Source organism: Phoxinus phoxinus (genome assembly GCF_949152265.1).
Source record: "Phoxinus phoxinus genome assembly, chromosome: 15".
Lineage (NCBI taxonomy): Eukaryota > Metazoa > Chordata > Actinopteri > Cypriniformes > Leuciscidae > Phoxinus > Phoxinus phoxinus.
The window spans coordinates 28114860-28128821 of NC_136890.1; the positions used below are offsets into that span (position 1 = coordinate 28114860).

Genomic DNA, 13962 nt, shown 5'->3' on the forward strand with positions numbered 1-13962 from the left:
TCCGCGACAAAAGGCTTTTGCTAAAGTACCAAAAAGACGTGAGCGCCTATTGGTCACCACGAGACACAGCACACTCCAATCCTGACTGCTGAGGCGAGGCCATTCGATGCTCAAACATGAAATGAGGTTGTGTTGTACAAAAACTTTCTGAGGATATTTCGAAAGGTTAAACAGAAAGGTACGTGACTTTCATCTTAGTAAAACTTCTGTCATTAGCAGCGGTGCTTCTGTGTTATATATTTAATGCATTTTTGTATGCGAGAGCTGCGTAAAATTATGACTGCATTGCGCTTTCTGAGTTTGAAGAGAATTATGACGTCTTCATTTATTTTATGCTTTTTAAACCTACATTCTGCATAAACATAAGAAAAGAATGAGTTTTTATATTATTTCGTTTTTCTAAATGCTCTGATAAGAAAAACAATGGTCGTATTGATAAATGAGATGCCAAAATGGTTATTATAATAATAACAAATATAATCATGGTAATACGTTTTGTGACAGTTACATGTATAGCAATAACAGTAAATCGTGCATAATTACAAGTAACAACAAACCCTAACCGTAACTCTATAGTGCATGTAGTTAATTAATATTGCTCAGTAGCCTACTTAATTGAGGAAGTTAGGCTACAATTTAACTACAACACCTTAAAAGAAAATGTAACCTGAAAATGTATAATTATAATACAATTATTATATAAAAGAACACTTAGGCTATTTGTATCAATAAAATGCAAATAAGTGATATAGGCTAATATTTCCCTTTTAATGGCAATGAGAGTGTCTGCCTTCAGCAGCTTTTTAACCTTCATCCAACACCTCACACTCACATTACACGCAGGGTTCCTGGTTTAATTCGCTTAAAGGATCAGTGGTGTGGCTCCTTGTGTTCGTTCACGTGGTTTGTGTGTCCGAATCTGTCAAGACCTCTAATCTGTCCCTATTCCCGACCTGACACGTGGTGTGACACTGCCAACGCTTTGACAGGTTGAAAACAAGTGCATAAGTGGTTGTTAGGATGTTGCCAGGCAGTTTCTTGTTATAGGTGGTTACTAGGGTGTTGCTACGTGGTTTCTTGAGTGTTCTGAGTTGTTGTTGTTGTTGTTGTAATAATTATAAATGGCCAAAGTGGACCACTCTATGTTGTTAGAATGACAAAGGTTTCAGAAGTTACATTTTTAGTCTGGTCTGCTTCAGCGGTCTAACAGCACTCGTCAATGACAAAATGATTGAGGTGGCCAATCAAATCAAAGTAGGCGGGGTTTACAGTTTACCGAAGCAGAATGAATTCCAGGGAACGTACCCTGATTGATGTAGTGCATTTTTTAGGGCACCTTGTACTGTAAATGTAGGGACTTTCAGCTTCTTTATTAATCATGTTCATTCGCCTAAGTCAGCAGTTTTAATCCATCATATGAAAGCAAGTTAATTAGAGCCTAAATAAAACAAGTGCATATTGCACACCAGAGGAACATGATTGTTCAGAGTAGCTGATCATTAATTAAATCGAATCAGAGTCTGGCAGAGTTGAGTTATTGGCTCCCTAAGGATGTAAGTGCATCTCGGGGCACCATGTAAATATACAGACTTTAAACTCCATTTATCATGTCCATTCGACAGGTATAGTTAATCATAAATAAATGTGAGTACGCTAAAGTGGTTTCTCTTGTGTGACATTGCTTTAATGTGCCAAAAACAACATAAAATGAAGGAACTTGCCTAATTTTACTGTATTTGTAAAACATATAGTGTCAATGCTTTTTTCTCAGTGTATCTTGTGAATGTACAAACTTCTTACTTTATAGGAAACCTGTTTTATTCTTCCTTGTCAAAAAAATAAAATGATACAATTAATTTGAAAAATGTATATTACTGTGATGTCCAGAAGTCTGAAAATTGACATTTAAAACCTGGAAATAAACAGTAAGTGGTACATTTTGAATTTGAAAGTCACCATAAAATCAAAATAATTTTTTCGCTTTCTTTTTTTGTGGAACATTGCACTATTTATTATGGAAGCAATAAATAATAAAAGATATTGCGACTCTTTATCTCACAATTCTGACTTTTTTTCTCACAATTGCGAGATATAAACTCACAATTGCAAGATATAAACTTACAATTGTGAGATAAAAATCGCATTTACCTTTTTATTTAGTGGCGGGAACAAGCTTTCATAATTTATTCAAAATTATTTATCTGTGTAAATCATTTAAAAAAAATGCATGTCCTCATAGCCTAATCTTTAATTAAAAGACCTTCCCCTCCCTCTTGCAGCGACGTCTCTTCTCGCCGGACGTGGTTAGTGGCATGAGGGCAGGATCAACCTACCTGTCACTCACATGAGAGCAACCAATAGCAAACCACATGCATCCAACCATCCAATCAACTGAGAAGTCGTTTCACTCTGATATACGTCACAATAGAGAAGAAAAGACTATCACGAATTCTGTTTCATGCCAACTTTAAAACAAATAAATATTATGACCTTGCGCAATTTCTAGGTTACTAATCAAATGTAAAAAAAATTAGATCATTCTCAAATCATGCTAAATAACATGATCATATAACATGTTTATATCATTTGTAATGAAAAAATGGAGTCTTAAATTAGAGAAATTAGAAGCCATTTCACTAGTTGTCCCAGACATTTGGGCTATGTTGTATGTATATTATAAGCTGCTTTTTAACATTTAGTTTCTGAAGATTTGGGAATGGACTGAGAGTTGAGGTGCTTTGGCAGGTTGTGTGGGTGTGCTGGAGAAACGCTGAGAAGACGTGCTGATTCGGCACAACCGCATCCCACTCTGTCCCCGAGCTTCCATTAAAAGTGCTCTCGCTGCTTCCGCGGGTCTCTCCGGACCTGCAGGACCCACTGTCGGAACGAGCTGAACGGAGCAGAGCCGCAGAGTGATCAAAAAATATTGCGTTGTTGCAGGTTGAGTCTGTTGAGTTTGCTGAGTTTTGAGAAAAAGGCTTTTTGCAAACCCCTCCCTTCTGTCTCAGCTGCTACACTCCCTCATTTACATCATCACATCTTAAACATCTCAAATCTCTCTCTTCTCCTCTCTTGCTGTATTCTACACTTACTTTCAGGTTTCTAACAGGGTCACGTCAGCCTGCCGATATGATGAAAGATTGCCTTCAGTTCCTCATTGAGCCAGCAAAGAAGCTCAAGTTTCGTCTCAAGGTACAGTGTGTCATTCATTCATGCATTTCATCAAAGGGTTTATCAGTAAAATGCATAAAAATCACGGCTTTTTTTTTTTGCAGTAGTGGCCAAAAGTGATGTCATTGCCTATGTCATTGCTTATGTCCCTATAAGTATCATCAAAATATGAGGAAGAGATTTTATATTTTTTTTAATTTTAGGGAATAACAAAACATTAAACTTGGTTGAGGTATTTATGGGAAAAAGTACAGTTACAGGTTTAATTTTACCAAGCAAAATTTTTTTTTTCAAAAAAAACAAAGCTCTCAGTAAAAAGCAAACTTTGACTACAACATAATCATACAAATTATGCATTAAAAACTAGATTACACTTTATTTTAAGGTGACATAGTTATTCTAATTACTCAAATAAGTACTGAGCAACATGAATTAACTACATGTACTTACTATAGACTTGAGGTATGGTTAGGGTTAGTTGTAATTATCCATAATTTACTGTTTAACTACATCACCTTAAAATAAAGTGTTACCAAAAATTATGTTAAATTATGAATAAAGGTTGAAGATGTCAATTTTCCTAGGCCGGACATCACTTTTGGCCACTACTTTGCTGTATGTCAGATGAGTTGATTTTTATTATTATTTAAATATATTATATTGTGTCGAATATTATTTGTGCCATAATTTCCACCACCACCATAACAATTGTGTGGCTATTAAAGTAGTATACTTGTTTTTCAACGAGATGAGACATATGTATGTAATTTGGTCAAAACTTATGCCGAAAGTGTAATAATATTATGTAATTATTTATTTACTAAGAAAATGTTTATTTAATTGTGTGTGAGTAGTAGAGCTAACTACTACTGAATTGAATTGTGATTCTCCCACAATTCTAAACAGACAATTAAACAAAATAACATGTAATTTAGGAGAGGTTCTGACAAAAGTTGAATTGCTTGTAAATTAATTTGAAATAGTTCTCTCTTTTTTTTAAATGATTCAATGACTCAGTCATAAATACTTCACTTGTTTCATTGCTGTCTGGATGAATCAGTGTTTTTGAACAAATCTCTTGAATGAATGATTCAATGACTCACTTGTTTCATTACTGGATACAATCATTATAATGATACAATCATTATTTGAAGCGCCATCTTGATTGTTTCCGTAGACATCAGTTTATATCTGAACCATATATCCCAGTACTTCTGTGATAAATGTAATATTTTTTAACACAGAAATAATTATATTTTGAAAAGACTGTTTGTGAAGCCGTTTCATACAGTACCTATACGTGACAGCTGCTCTCTGGCTCAGCGGCAGCGCAAACACAGATTTAAATGATTTTTTTAAAGAATTAATTGACAGCCGAAATATTGTCATTTAGGAATAAGATCGCATGGGTGCTTCAATTGAGATCCCAATCTTTTAACAATTAATATTGCAGCTCTAGTATGGAGTATACATAATGCAGACAAAGGAGTCGGCAGTTATAATCCAACATGTTTAACTGTCATTTCATGTTATCAGACACAATTGCATTATTTTGAGATGTGGTGGAAATGTTCACGACTTTCAGAATTTTTTTTATATAAAAGTTCAGCTATTATATTCCCTGGTGTAGCTTTAGTTACTCCATAGTTTCCAAATCTCTGTACAGGAGACGCGGAAGAGAGTGAAACACGTAAAGAAAGAGCCATTAACAGAGAGTCAGCTGTTTATAATGGAGCTCGCGCGAGAACTCAACAGGATCTGTCAGGTGAGACAAATATATCATTGCATTGTGCCTGGTTTTTCTCTTGCCAGGATCAATGAATGAATTCACTGCCATCTGCTCAGAGATTTCCAATAGATTTCTACACACATTTTCGAACTCTCTGTTGGAACCTCTCATGCTGATGTCTTTCAGAGGACAGATATTCTGGCTCACATCTGGACCGGAGAGGACGTGTGGCCTCCGCACGCCTGTCGAGAGTTCATTGTGGAGACCGCCAACGTTCTGGAGATGAAGGTCAGAGAACATGAATTTACTGAATTGCACACAAATTCAACACACAACAGGAATTGAATTAGTTTAACACAACACAAGAACAGATCTATTCTTATGTGTATGCTATATTTCTTTTACTAATTCATATGAATTCATATTAATTCTAATTGTATGCACTTCAAAAGTTTGGGGTTGGTAAGATTTTTCTCTCTCTCTCTTATGCTCTCTAAGTTTTTTATGCTCACTAAGGCTGCATTTATTTAATCAAAATGACAGTAAAAACACTAATATTGTAAAATAGTATTACAATATCAAATAACTGTTTTCTATTTGAATATATTTTGAAATGTAATTTATTCCTGTGACGGTAAAGCTGAATTGTCAGCATCCTTACTCCAGTCTTCAATGTCACATGATCCTTCAGAAATCATTCTAATATGATTATTTGCTCCTCAAGAAACATTTCTGATTATTATCAATGTTGAAAACACATTCTTCGATGAATAGAAAGTTCAGAAGAACAGCATTTATTTTTAATAGAAATTTTTTGCAACATTGTAAATGTCTTTACTGTCTCCTTTTATCAATTTAATGTGTCATTACTGAATAAATATTAATCTCTTTAAAAAACAAAAAACCTTACTGGCCCCAAACTTTTGAATGGTAGTGTATACATAATAATAGTTTAAAATTAAGTGATATTTATAATAAAAAATATATAAATGTCCCTAATGTTTTGTGTATACTTTATGGGGAGCTCATACTAAAATGTATGTTATTAACATTTTATTATAATATTTTATATATAAAACAAAGCAGTTAAATTAATTTTAAATTTACTTCCTTAAATTTAAATGAAAAATTTTCATCTGATTTTCTACCTAAATTTAAGTTCAAGATATAAATAGAATGGTAACAAACATTCTCAGTTCATTTTTTGAATGGTTCTCAACCCTGTTCTTCAGCAAACTAAACTCACCGTCCTGTATTAATTTATCTGCATCCAATAGGAGATACACACTGTTTTTCAGACAGCTGTTATTTCTCAGGATCTGCATGACTTTAATTACAGGCTGATGTTGGTTGGTTAGAACCGTGTGTTATATTTAGATAAAATCCTGCTTTAGACTCAAAGTGCCACCAGTCCCCATAGTAACCATCTAGTCTGTTTATATCAGGCTGACTGACAGGTCCAGTGGCTTAAGGGTTTAAAATTCTGTGTCAGTTTTCAAAGGATCAAGCTCTAATCATGGTTTGTTTGTAAGTTATAGTATACTGTAGTCCGCAGCACTTTTGTGTCCTTGAGAAAAGTGTTGAGCTGTAGTTCGCTCCAGGGCGTCCGCCTCTCGGATTTAGTGTACTTTTAAAAAAGCTTGTTGTCAGCACATTTCTTCTGAGAAATCAAAGTAATTGATTTGAGTCAGACACGGGCTGTTTATTAAAAAGTTTACTGCGTCATAAATGTCAGCTCAAAGGGCTGAATAGGCCTCTAGTTACTGAGGCAATTATTTTCAGAATCACTGATACTGAATCAAACATGTTGCAAAATTGAAATTGACCCTTCACAAACCATTCTCATGTCACACATCATGTTCGGAGCAAAGCGCAAAGAGGACACTAACAACGTGCCGACAGACAAGACAGAGCAGGTTACTTTTGGTATAAAAGAAAGTCTCAGCTTTAAAATTTTGTAAGAAATTCAAATAAATATAATTTTGTAGTTCTTTAATGTGACGTGACAGATCGCTGTAGCGCCTCAGTTCAAGCGACACGTGAACCAATCATCTCTTCCTACTGGCTATAGCACAAAATAAACATGAATGAACATCAGAAGGTATGTTGTTTAAACCGCGGAAAGATATCAATACGCACCATTTTCAAGTTCAAGACCACCGACGGTAATCTACTAACTCTCCTGTCTGGTTTGTTTGTTGGACAAAATGACGATTGGTCAGATCGCCTGTCAATTAAACTCCAGGCGAAGGGTGCATTAAGGGTACGTTTACATGACAACGATGTACTAAAAACAGAAAAGTTTTTCTATTGTGTTTTCTGGAAGATCCCCATTCAAACAGATCCACGATTATGATTAAAAATGCTGTATTATTCATGCCAGGCCAGTAGTTGGCGACGTCACTTTGAAAAGAAGTGCCATGACGCTACGGCTTTCACAACAAAAATTCACGTTTTTGTAGTTTACACAGAGATGATAATGGTATCATTTTCAAATGCCGTTGTCATGTAAATGAACGGCCTAAGCGCATTAAAAGTTTTCCGTTTTTAGTTGAAAACAGTGTCTTGAAAATGGCCCCTGAGTTTTGAAACCATCGTCATGTGTGTTATGTACTAAGTCTATAGGCAGTGGCACATAGTTTTTCTTTACAAAGTGACATTGCCAACAACTGGCCTGCGAAGTACAATAATACAGCTTTTATTTATATCAGTTTTGCTGATCCGTGTGAATGGCATCGTTTTGACAACGTTGTCGTCTGTTTTTCCATTTTTAGTACATCATTGTCGTGTAAACGTGCCCTGAATGTCTAAATGGGGTTGCCAAGGTTAAAGGAATAGTTCACCCAAAAATGATAAGCCTTTTGACTGACTTTCTTCCACAAAAAGATAAATTAATGAATGGGGACTGGTGATTTCAGTATTCAAATACACCATAAAAGTATCATCAAATTCCAAGTCTTGTGTTTTTACACGCTGTGTAGGAAAATACAGAGAAGCCCATGCAAGTTTATACAGATCTGCATCCTGAAAAGCGGGACTGGAAGAGTCATTTACTAAGCATGCTTGAGCAGGGAGGAGAGCATGACATGGGCTCATATAAAAGGATCATCATGGACTGGACCAGAGGACAGCGCAACAGACACCCGGTGAGGATCAGAAACATCTGCACATTCACTACACACTATTTTCTCAACCTCATGAGGTGCATCCTGGGGTGCTTTTTAAGGACATATACATGTAACACACGTATTTATCGAAAGAAATTCATAGGAGGGCGTAAGTTATATTTGTCTACAAAACTAATTTCAGTTATTTAAGCATTTATATCAAAAAGTTTGTTAGATCCTGAGAAACATGTATTCAATCAAGCATGTACAAACTTTTGGCTGGTAATGTTTAGTGGGATTCTATATAGCAAATACGTTTATATTAGTAAATATTAGCCTGGGTTTCCCCAGACTGCCTTTGCGCAGCGCGATTTTATTCTCGCTGAAAGGCAGTCTGGAAACCATGGACCTGATTTTCGCCTCGTTTAGGGAACCAATCACAGAACGGGGAGGGAGCAGCAAGCCTATGGCAGCAAGACGATGACGACATATTTGCGACACAACTAAGCAGTTTGTTTATATCTATGGAGTCAACATGGCAGCAGACGCGAAGCTACCTTTTGATGCAGCCTTAGATATTGTTCTAAGTAGTTTAGATCGCAATTTTATTTAGAAAAAAGAGCAGCGTTTGGCGTTAAACCATTTCTCTACATATGTCATCTGGTATAATGGAAACGATTGGCTATGAGCTACGTACAGGCGCATTTGATAGACATTCTTAGCACCCAATAAACGGCGCCGGCGCATTCGTAAACCACGCCTCAAATACGAGAAAATGCACATGTGGTTCCCAGACCCAAGTCTCAACGAGAATTGGGTCTGGCGTTAGCCAGGCTAGGTAAATATATTAATGGTTACAACATTCTGTCTCTTTGTCAGGGGTAATTTGTTTGTGAATGTGTAATTTAATATCAATCCATGCTGTAAATGAAGTGTCTGATTCTCTCTCTTTGTCTATGGGTCTTAGTCTCGGGTTGCTCTCTGATTATGTATTAGGATATTAACCTTGCTATGATCCTCTTGTCCGACTGTGTTGATCACAAACGTCCTCACTGACTGACCTGAGAGAGACATGCACAAGCCGTTAAGCTGTATAAATGGAAACTCACCATTGCCTTGTACAGTTTTTCAAATAAAATAATGACAGGTTTGACAAACACTTCTAGCTTACTGCATAGTGTACACTTTATACTACCTACAATTTTAAAAGTATGTAAAACAGTATGCATTATGAATGCATTATTCGTCTGTCATCAGTTACTCACCCTCATGTTGTTCCAAACCTGTATGAGTTTCTTTCGTCTGTTGAACACAAAAGAATATAATAGAATAATGGCTACCGTCGTCAACTATTTGATTACCAACATTCTTCAAATGATCTTCTTTTAGCTCAACAGAAGAAACTCATACAGGTTTGGAATAACATGAGGGTGAGTAAATGATGACAGGATTTTCATTTGTGGGTGAATTATCCCTTTTTCAGTCTTAGCCACATTGTTTACACTCTTTGAGGAAGTCAACCTTCAAATAGCTTACTAATAGTTGTCACACATTAACCTGGATACGAGAAAGCATTTAAACATCGATAAAATTACACACCTTTAAGTCTATAGGGACATGTATCCTTTCAATATAGCGTCACCTTTCTGATGCCTAATCAATAATTCATTCATCTCTCAGAGTCCTCTTAGTGTGTAACTCAATATCAGTAAATACTGTTAGTGAAGTATCTTCTCTCTTTCTCTCATTACAAAACAACTCCACTGTGACACATGCACACAAATCAACTTTTCTGAAAACTTTGACCGTTTCTGAAGTGTGTTTTAAAAAGATATATTTTATGATTTCAGTCATTTATCAGTTTCTCTCTCCAGCACGGCATCTGGCCGGGCGAGGCGGTGTTGATGATGTTGGATGACGTGGAGCTGCAGTGGAAGCGGGGTCACCTGACACACCTGCAGTCTGCCGTGGAGCTGCTCATTGGCCTCGTTCTTGGGGAACACCTGGACAAGGTGCGATAACTCTGGAAACATATACAACATGCATAGACTTGCATAAAATTCAAAAGCTGCGATTTATATTTTTAACTGATCTAATAACAAGCACCATTGACATTGCAGGAGCTCATTCCAAGACTGTGGCTGGTACAAAAACAAAAGACCCAGAAGATCGGTGAGCAGGCAATGACATTAATGCCTTAGAATTATTTTTTGAAGGATAATTACCTACTGCTGCTGTAAGTGATTTCTGCAGCACTAGTGGCACCAAATGAAATTGCAAAAACAAAGCTTACATTGCTTATATGTTTATGTAGTTTCCTTCAAATCACATACAGACGTTTTATTAGATCAGACCTGAATTTCTTTGGATGTTGAGAAGATAATTGGCATAAATGGGCTTTCTGGTAATCTCTCTCTCTCTGATCTTTTTTAGATTTCACTGGCTACATTCCACACATTGGTGAGAGAGTAATGGCAATCAAACAATTATTTAACACTGTTTAAATGCACTGATATTCAGTGACTGAGGCCGTCAGTGGAATAGTTTATATTATCTCACGTAGTAACACAGAAATATTGCTCTTTGTTTCAGTGTGGAACTGGATATGTGATGCTGCAGGTATGTGTCACTGCTTAATTTTTTTGTTTAAACAAAAATATGATACATTTTGTTCAGGTTTCTGAACGTTTAAAAGCAATTATTTGAAAAATATATATATTTTGAAACATTATAAATGTCTTGTCTTTACTGTCACTTTTGACCAATTTAGTGCAGCCTTGCTGAATATATATATATATATATATATATATATATATATATATATATATATATATAATATAGTACTATATATATTTATATTATAAAAGCCCTGAACCGCAACGTAAAAAAAAAAAAATCTGTAAAAAAAAATGTAAATCTACAATTATGATAATAAAGTCGTATCATTTCGAGAATAAAGTCGAAATATTTTGAGATTAATGTTGAAACATTGCGAGAATACAGCCTTACGTTGACGTTCTTTTTTTTTTTTGTAAAGAAATGCGCTCGTGAAGTCGGACATGGATCTAAACGTAGTAGCTTTTTACTTTTATATGGGAGCGCATTTACTAAAAGAAAACAGAACTTCTACGGAAGACTGTAGGCTATTCTTGTCATTTTTACTTAATTCTCAAAATATTATGACTTTAATCTCGAAATGTTTCGACTTTAACCTGCAAATATTTCGACTTTTTTCTCGTAATGTTAGTTTTTTTTTTCACTGATTTTTTTATTTATATGTATATATATATAAAATAAAGATGTTTTAAGTAGTGGTAGAAAAATATTTTTTTCTGTATGCTGTGTATTTTAAACTGTTAAGAGTATTTCATTATTATTTTTAAAATATCCTAACATCAAACTTTTTTAATTGGCAGTCTGCCTTTTTTTATATATATATATCTAGCTTCTTGAAAACCTTCCGAGATAAACCTCATAAATCATAAAATCATAAATCTAACCATAGTGTGTGGCCTTATTATACAGTGGAGGTGAATTTCGACCCGGAGACGGCCAACCCTGCCCTTGTTCTGTCTGAGGACTGCAAGCGTATGCAGTGTGGTCTGGAGCGGCGCGGGGTCTCCTGCAGTCTGAGGCGCTTCGACGGCTGGTGGTGCTGTTTCGGCTCAGAGGGCTTCTCGGCAGGACGCCGGTACTGGGAGGTAGAAGTGGGCGACCGCGACTGGCGTCTCGGGGTGGCCAAAGAATCAGCCATCTGCAAAGGCTACAGACCGCTCAACACTCAGAGCGGATACCTCACCCTCAGGCTGGAGCGGGGGTCCGAGCTCAAGGCCCTGACCGCACCGCCTACCTTCTTGCCCCAGTCGCTCATCCCGCGGAGGGTGGGAGTCTACCTGGACTATGAGGAGGGGCAGCTGTCCTTCTATGACATCCAAAAGCGCGCACACATCTACACATACAGCGAGAGGTTCACAGAGAAGCTTTACCCGGTGTTTGGGACGGTGGAGATGGTGCGTGAGATGGTGATCAGGCCTGCAGATCTGAGGGAGCGATGTCTCTGTAAGGGACAGTGTCTGTTCTTCTAACGTACATAACGACCACGCACATGGATACGAAAAATATCTCACACCATAAAACATTCATACAGTTCATTCATTTGATCAATGCTTGGGGGTGCATAGAAGGTATTTTACATTGTTTAGAGTAGCTAAAGATGTAATTTCTGCACCACAAGAAAAAAATGAAGAAGAAAAAAAGACTTGTTAAACAGTCTGTGATTGGTCAGACAAACAGATAGTCCCGCCCAAAACTCATGTCTTTAGTGCTGCTAGTGATGATGTATTTTTTTAGGTCAACCTGGTTCCCTTGACAAAAACCCTGTAGGATTTTTCCAATGGCTTTTGCAAACCATCAAGGCTTTCCTCAACTGTATCGCAAAAGGGTTCATTAATCGCAGCTTTTGGATTATTGCAGAAAATAAGCTCTGTGACCAACAAAAGTTTATGATTCTTACACATTTTGTTCCTTTTCACAGATGGAACACAACTTTATGTGCAAAACGTAGTTTATAAACGAACTAAATCACTGTCGCATGACTTCACTGTCAACACCACGTAGCATAAGATGCTTTGTCTTTTTTTTTAAACATTTTCTCTAAAAGTTTGAGTTGGAATAGTTTGCAAAAGCACGATTATAAACACAAGGCTGTAAAAGTGAATGAGTTTTCCTGTTCGTTTAATGTCGTTTGACGTTTAATGTCCCCGACAGCTTCTTTAGCCTCATTTGGCCACTTGTGTAGAAGTAAAAGCTGGGCATTACTGATGTATTTTAAGTTGTTGAATGAAATGTGAAAATATCTTGATCTTATGTTCACCACAGACCTTATTTCAAGCATTTAACCAAACAAACCCATTGACTTCAGGATAATGTAACCGGAAGTGCTAAAATGCTAACTCGTTTTGGCTAACAAAAATACCTCCTACAGCCAGTGTTGGGGATGTGCGCTGTGCAAACATGACGGTTACTGTAGACTAAATGTGAACATGTATTTACTCATCTCACTTGCACAAAAGTATTCCTCAAAATGAATAAAAACAATGAAATGCAAATGAAAATAATAATGCAATAATTAAATGTTAAATAACACCAATATGTTTTGTTTAAGCTTACTTTATTAACCCATTGCTTTGCTTCTGATCCAATTCAACCATAGTAATAAGCAAAAAATGTTTTTTGTTTTTGTTTTTTTATTGCTGAAAGAGTTGAACTTTCCTGCATCCTATTCTTCTGTGATCTAAATGGCAGTGATCTAAATATGCAGTGAGAAGTTTTACATACCTACATACTATGATGGTGAAATGCAATTATTTTATGAAAATCTTAATTCTTAATTTCTTAAAAAGAAAAATAATTCCCCTAAGTCAAAAGTTAGTTTGAGCTGCGCCCTCTACTGTACAGGAGGTCATTTGCATTCCATCCATTTTACTTTTGGTGCGAAAGGGTCTTAAACTGTTTTTGTTTTGTTTTTTTAAACAAACAAGCAAGCCCAGCCCAGGTGAGTAAAGGTAACACAAAATTAAAGGCAACGCATTACTTTCCATGAAAAAAAGTAACTAAGTAATGCAATTGTTGCTTTTTTTTTTTAGGGAGTAACGCAATATTGTAACGCACTGAAAAATATATAGAATATAGAATGTTCACCATTCAAAATGTAACCAGCGATTGTCATTGTAATATTGTATACTGAATTATGATTTATTTGCATCTGTTTACCCTTATATGTTTACCCATTCATTATGTTTACGAGTACAGCCAACAGAAAATGATTATAATTAGCCCAATTCAAGGCCTGAGACCTAACTGTACTTTTGCTGCCCTGAATGCACTGCTCTCTTAGAAAATGCAAATCTAGTTTTAACAAGTATTGGATGCTAATCACATCTTACTCCATGTTTG

General features: G+C 36.1%; 1 protein-coding gene across 2 annotated transcripts; it reads left to right on the forward strand.

The window, feature by feature from the left end:
* Positions 1-27: 27 nt before the first annotated feature.
* Positions 28-12914, forward strand: LOC307012196 (uncharacterized protein). 2 transcript variants are annotated; one of them, XM_079638593.1, is made up of 10 exons: positions 28-178; positions 3099-3192; positions 4838-4936; positions 5087-5188; positions 7882-8046; positions 9882-10019; positions 10128-10179; positions 10441-10467; positions 10600-10626; positions 11533-12914. In XM_079638593.1, the coding sequence occupies exons 2-10, from the start codon at positions 3130-3132 to the stop codon at positions 12090-12092; spliced, it is 1233 nt and encodes a 410-aa protein (XP_079494719.1). In that variant the 5' UTR covers positions 28-178; positions 3099-3129; the 3' UTR covers positions 12093-12914. The 2 variants fall into 2 exon arrangements, with proteins under 2 accessions (XP_079494719.1, XP_079494720.1); XM_079638594.1 differs by lacking the exon at positions 28-178 and adding an exon at positions 2746-2940.
* The last annotated feature ends 1048 nt before the right edge of the window (positions 12915-13962 follow it).

What these genes read in the sequence shown, in the direction of transcription:
- LOC307012196 (XM_079638593.1), top strand. Translation starts at nt 3,130, where the DNA reads ATGATGAAAGATTGCCTTCAGTTCCTCATTGAGCCAGCAAAGAAGCTC. An exon ending in AGCTCAAGTTTCGTCTCAAG is followed by an intron (nt 3,193 to 4,837) that starts GTACAGTGTGTC and finishes ATCTCTGTACAG; the next exon opens with GAGACGCGGAAGAGAGTGAA. An exon ending in TTGGGGAACACCTGGACAAG is followed by an intron (nt 10,020 to 10,127) that starts GTGCGATAACTC and finishes TTGACATTGCAG; the next exon opens with GAGCTCATTCCAAGACTGTG.